The following is a 5467-nucleotide window of genomic DNA, read 5'->3' on the forward strand; positions in this document are numbered from 1 at the left end:
TCAAGGACACCTCAGTCATGTGCTGTTGGCTCTGGGGATCAAACCGGCAACCTTCCGGTCACGAGGCTGGATCCCTAACCTCCAGCCCACGACTGCCTGAATGAGTTCGGATCAGTGATGCAGGCAGAAATTTTTGGGCAGGCCTGTGAAAAAGTGGTTGGATACAATTTCCAAATGTGCTAATGTAACAACATCAGGCTATAGCCTGTTTCTGAAAGCAGTGCCTAGTAGTGATACAAAACAAGCAAGACTGTACACATCAACTAGAATACTGGATTCTCATAACCACAACCAACACTGACAACTGAGATATACACAGTGGAGGACAAATCACCCTAGGCAAAAGCAAACTGCCACAGCAGGCAGGAAAAACTGTTTTTGGACTATTCCTATCTGATCTATGATAACCTGATGTGATGGGTGTGGATTTTGATTGATTTTTTTCTCATTTGATTTGACGTTTTGACCCAACCTTTTCAGTTATAGTAGTAAAGTATTGGAAGTACCACATTTGAGACCTCTGAAGACAACAACAGCTTTGGAAATGGGTGGAAAACTACATGCTCTACTTTTATAGATCCCATCTACATCTTTTGACCGCAGTTGGAGCTTCAAGGTCAAACTCTGGTGCACTGATAATGAACCAAAGGCTCAAGGCAGTGGTGGATAGAATCAATTGCTAAGCAGTGATTGGATGGCTGAGAATATAAAGCACAGAGCATATTGCAATGCATATAATTCAAATTCAGCTTACTAAATGTTCTAATAGAGTAGGACTGTGATGAATCTGGATAGATCCAGGCTTACCCATGGCTATGTGCCTGATTTGAACAGAAATTCAGATGTCAAGACCAAATGCATGTCTAACTGGTTTATTTATTATTATGTTGAAAGGTTTTCGATGGAGCTGAACTTATCTGTGTCCTTGGTCCCCACTGTGGACTCTGTGGCCATTGACAACTGCACCTATACAGAAGCCTGGGAATGGCTGAGCAGTCTCCAACCCAAGTTCATGGCACTTATCAGCATCCTTGGTGTGGTGGGAAATGGCCTTGTTCTCTGTGTCTTCTGCCTGCAGCAGAAACCCTGCACTGTGGCTGATATCTACCTAGGCAACCTGGCTTTCGCCGACCTGGTCATGGTTCTTTGTTTGCCTTTTTGGGCAGTCACCATCGCTCAGGACTACCAGTGGACCTTCGGCCAGCTGCTCTGTAAGCTGGTAAACACAGCTATCTCCATGAACTACTTCTGCAGTGTACTGTTCCTGGTCCTGGTTAGCTTGGATCGCTATTTGGCCTTGGCCAGGCCCATGAATCCCAGCCGGTTAAGGCGTGCAGCCTGGGCCAAGCGCATTTGCCTGGGCATCTGGCTGTTGGGCTTCCTGCTTAGCATTCCGGCTTTTCTCTTCCGAACTGTCAGTTACATTCCTGATTTAGATGTTCATGCCTGCATTCTGGAGTTCCCTCACCCCAGGTGGAGGATCCAAAGGAACCTAACCAATAACATTCTTGGGTTTGTGATTCCGTTGCCGATAATTGCATTCTGCACCCACCACATGGTGAAGGCTCTGAAAGACGGCAGTGCGGGGGCCCATCCGAGTGTGCGGACGGAAAGAAGGGCCACTCATCTGGTGCTAACCGTGCTAGCCATCTTCCTCTTCTGCTGGACGCCGTTCCAGGTGGTGCGTGTGCTGGACACCCTGGATTACTTTCAGCTCATGCCAGGGTGCCTGTTTAGCCACATTCTGGACATTAGCATCCAGCTGTCCACCTACCTAGCTTATGCTAACAGCTCAATTAACCCTTTCCTGTATGTGGTTGTTGGGAAGCACTTCAGGAGAAGAGCTAAAGGGGTGTTTATGAAGCTCCTCAGCCCTGGCTGGAAGGACAGCTCCACCAACATCACTACTGCTAGCAAGTGGAGTGACAGCCGCAAAGACTCGTGCGTTGCTGAACAGAGAATAGTTCCGGTGTGCGTCACACCTGTCGGACCTGCAGGGAAGCTAAAGGTTCTGCCAGGACGGTGATCTTCAAAGTTGGCTGAAATTCATACATTATTTTTTTTCTCCTCTTGCCGCCCGCTCCCTTTTCCCCACCTTTTTTTCTTGTATTTTATTCTTTTTTGTCTTTGTGTAGATTTCAGATTTTATTATTTATTAAGGTTTAACGTAAATCCCAGCCTATAAGCTGGCTGCTTTTTGTCTGTTTTTTATTATTATTATTCATTCTTTACGTTATTCCTGCTTTTCTTTTTTTAATTTTCATTCCTTGACTTATTTCTTTGTTTCTTCCTTAATCATTCTTTCTTTTTTCTTTCTGTTCATTCCCTCCCATTTATTTACATTTCAATTATATGACTCACTCCTTAGAAATGTTTTCTCTTATGTTTTCTGACTTTGAAATCACTGTATTTCTTTCAGGAAATGCAAACCTACACATTTTTACCCAAAATCTGATTTGAATATTGCCACTCCTGTCAAAGAGCCACATTTGATATCAGCTTTCAGAGGATGTTTTTTCAGAGAAGGGTTTTTGTAAATGAGATGCATCAGTGCGATCGGTTCTGTAAAGTCTGCAGAAGCTCCACGTGATGTGTACATTTTACAAAGAACCCTTAAACTGCTATAGAAACATTTCATTATGTAAGCGAGCTTTAAACCTTTAAAAGGTTCCTTACACTCACAAGCTCTGTTTTCCAGAGTGGGTTTGTCTGTGGCATCACGCAAAGAACCTATCGGGCACTATTAAAAGTGTGTATATTAGAAATATTTATCTTTTACAGTAACTACTTTAAGACGCTCCATTCATGTGGAAACGGTATAGAAATTTGTTGGTCTAGTAGTTTTGTGTGTTAATACAGGTGTTGTTATCTTATGATCCTCACTTTGTATCTTGGCACATACCTCTATAGGACTCTGTAAGTGAAGCTACTGCAGTGCAGTATTTTGATGAATGTATATGTGTATTTATTTCTAATGTTCATTATTGGTGTAAAGTCTTATTTTAACATTGAATAACATTGCTGCTTTACTATTTTGTGATTCGCTTTAAAGTTCTGTATTTCAGATTCAGGTTTAATAACAGTGGCACTGTGAAGTTTTTGACTTGCATTAAATTAGATTGTAATAAAGCTGTGAAACCACCTCACTCACTCGTGCAGAGTTTTGCAGTCTAGTGTTGTGGTGAGCCCTGGTTTCTATCATCAACACTGTAAAGACGTCTCTGCCATCAACCATTTCACACCAAATCACTCTGTTTACACCTCAAACAATGAGTTATCCAGAACTTTTGAACACTTGATGTTCAGTTCAGCTCCTGACCTCACATGCAAGTAGCGCCCAAGGTTGAACATCGCAAACGAGTGTGGAGTAGAACATCTTTCTACTATGGCTGTGAAAGTTCTGCATGTTAATAATGCAGATAATAAATGCCATTACATGTTTTAACATCATGAACATATTTCCTAGATTGTCCCTTCAACCCAACTACTGACAGAATCTGCAATTGTCTGTCTTTTTGATTGTAATGGACATATTCATTTTCCAATCACTCTTTATCCCTTACAACAGGCTGTTTATCCAACTGTGTCTAATATATCGCTGTTGTCAGAAGAAAACCTTGTATCTCCATTTTTGACATTTTTCAGTTTTTGACAGAATTTGAAAACACTCGTGGCCTTTTACACCGTGTGTAACTTTCATGATGAATGGATTGAAGGAAATGGCCCAGAATGACTCGGAAAGACGTCTGGTTCCATTGACTTGCATTAAAAGTAAAGTGTTTTTCCCTTCTCCTGTAAAGTTTCCATTCTGGAGATATGAGGTTTTGTTCCAACAACAGCGATATTATATATAGAAATAAATGAGCTGGTCTTGAATGTTAATAGCAGTGGCATGCTTTGGGCCACCTCCCCCCATTTTTTACTATATGTGGACATTTAACCAAAATTTTAAATATGACTTATATAAATATGAATTATTTGCTAAAACAGAGCATCATTTTCAGGTCAACCTTAGTTGCTCACTATGTTTACATTTTCAGTCAAAGTAAAACCTTTTTTCTTTTTTTCTTGTGGAATTGTTTCATCATGGATAAATGACTACAAACAGGGTCTTTCAACAAAAATCCCAAGGCTGGACCACCTACAAGTAAATGAACCACTTTATCTTAGACTGAGAAAACCTAGAAAACCAAGTATAAACTGCAATGAGGACAATACCGCAGTCAGTGCTGAGCTTTATAGTGCGAAAGCAAGTGAGCAGAATGTCCTCAGGTAACATCGATTTCTTTTACTCCTCAGAAAAACAGGCAAATGATGACAGTGAGGAGGCTTTGTTTAATTCTGGAAACGTGAAAGGGACACAGAGAGTTCCACCTCCTCATTCAGGAGCTGGAGCTGAAGGAGAGCTTTGGATTCAGCTCAAATGTTTGTGGTTCAGTTTGAGCTGCGGTTGGAGATGCTACCACCACTGAAAAGGAAGCAGAAGGCAAACGGGTCCCGTCACTGTCAAAAGCTCACAATTATCAAACAGAGCGTAAATCAATTACGCCACATTTTTACCACTAGAAAAATGTATCAGTTATACATGAGAACAGGAAAGGAGCAACTATCACTCTCTGCTGAATTATTATTATTATTATTATTATTATTATTATTATTATTATTATTATTATTATTATATAAAACTTTGAAGCCAAACTAATTACATTGTCAGTTGAACAAATCTCATTTGTCTCATTTGGCATCTCAACCTGAAATGAGCCAGAACTACTTTCACAACTTTCCTTTCTTCAGCATTTCATCCAGCCAGACAACATCAACATCACCTACCTCATCAGGTGAGCTGGGAAATGCTCAGTCATTTTCTAATGTCGACTGGCTAAATTGATTACTGTATTATTTGGTTGCACTTCTATAAGAGCCGATCTATAAAATTTAGTGGGCTGCCTTTGCGGTTGCGTCCAGTTAGAAAAGGTGGGGAGCCTCCAGTCTCTGGGTGTCGTGTAACCTGTAATCCTGCTGCCATCCTTGGGGTTTTGATTCCTCACCCAGGCAGGAATACAAGGGACACATTCAATCTCAAAGTGTTGCATAACAAATTGCTGCGGTTTCTGAGGACCTGTTTTCTTATGTGCGATGGGCTCGTCAGCGGTGTTACCCAATCAGCAGAGATGTGAACACAAACTCCACTGTATTAAAAAGGCAGTGCACACAATGGGATCTAATCAAGTCCTCTACACATGCAGCCTGGTGTACACAGCAACTGAAGACATTAGAAGCTGCTGGATTTTGTAGGAGATGAATGCAGCTCATTCTATGCCAGCAAGAGTCCTTGGGCAAGACTCCTAACACTACACTTTGGATTACAGCATCTGCCGGATGCATCAATGTCACATAGTCTGCACTGTATCCTGTCTCATTCGAAAGCCAGTCCAATCAATCTCTATAACCTCAATGTAAACGGGCA

At 41.4% G+C, this 5467-nt stretch overlaps 1 protein-coding gene across 1 annotated transcript; it reads left to right on the forward strand.

The window, feature by feature from the left end:
• The first annotated feature begins 901 nt into the window (after positions 1-901).
• Positions 902-2075, forward strand: si:dkey-63b1.1 (B2 bradykinin receptor). Its single transcript, XM_017685800.2, has one exon. It carries the CDS (start codon positions 902-904, stop codon positions 2024-2026), a length of 1125 nt encoding a protein of 374 aa, XP_017541289.1. The 3' UTR covers positions 2027-2075.
• Positions 2076-5467: the final 3392 nt, after the last annotated feature.

The sequence above is a fragment of the Pygocentrus nattereri genome, chromosome 4 (assembly GCF_015220715.1).
Source record: "Pygocentrus nattereri isolate fPygNat1 chromosome 4, fPygNat1.pri, whole genome shotgun sequence".
Taxonomy (NCBI): domain Eukaryota; kingdom Metazoa; phylum Chordata; class Actinopteri; order Characiformes; family Serrasalmidae; genus Pygocentrus; species Pygocentrus nattereri.

What these genes read in the sequence shown, in the direction of transcription:
- si:dkey-63b1.1 (XM_017685800.2), top strand. Translation starts at nt 902, where the DNA reads ATGGAGCTGAACTTATCTGTGTCCTTGGTCCCCACTGTGGACTCTGTG.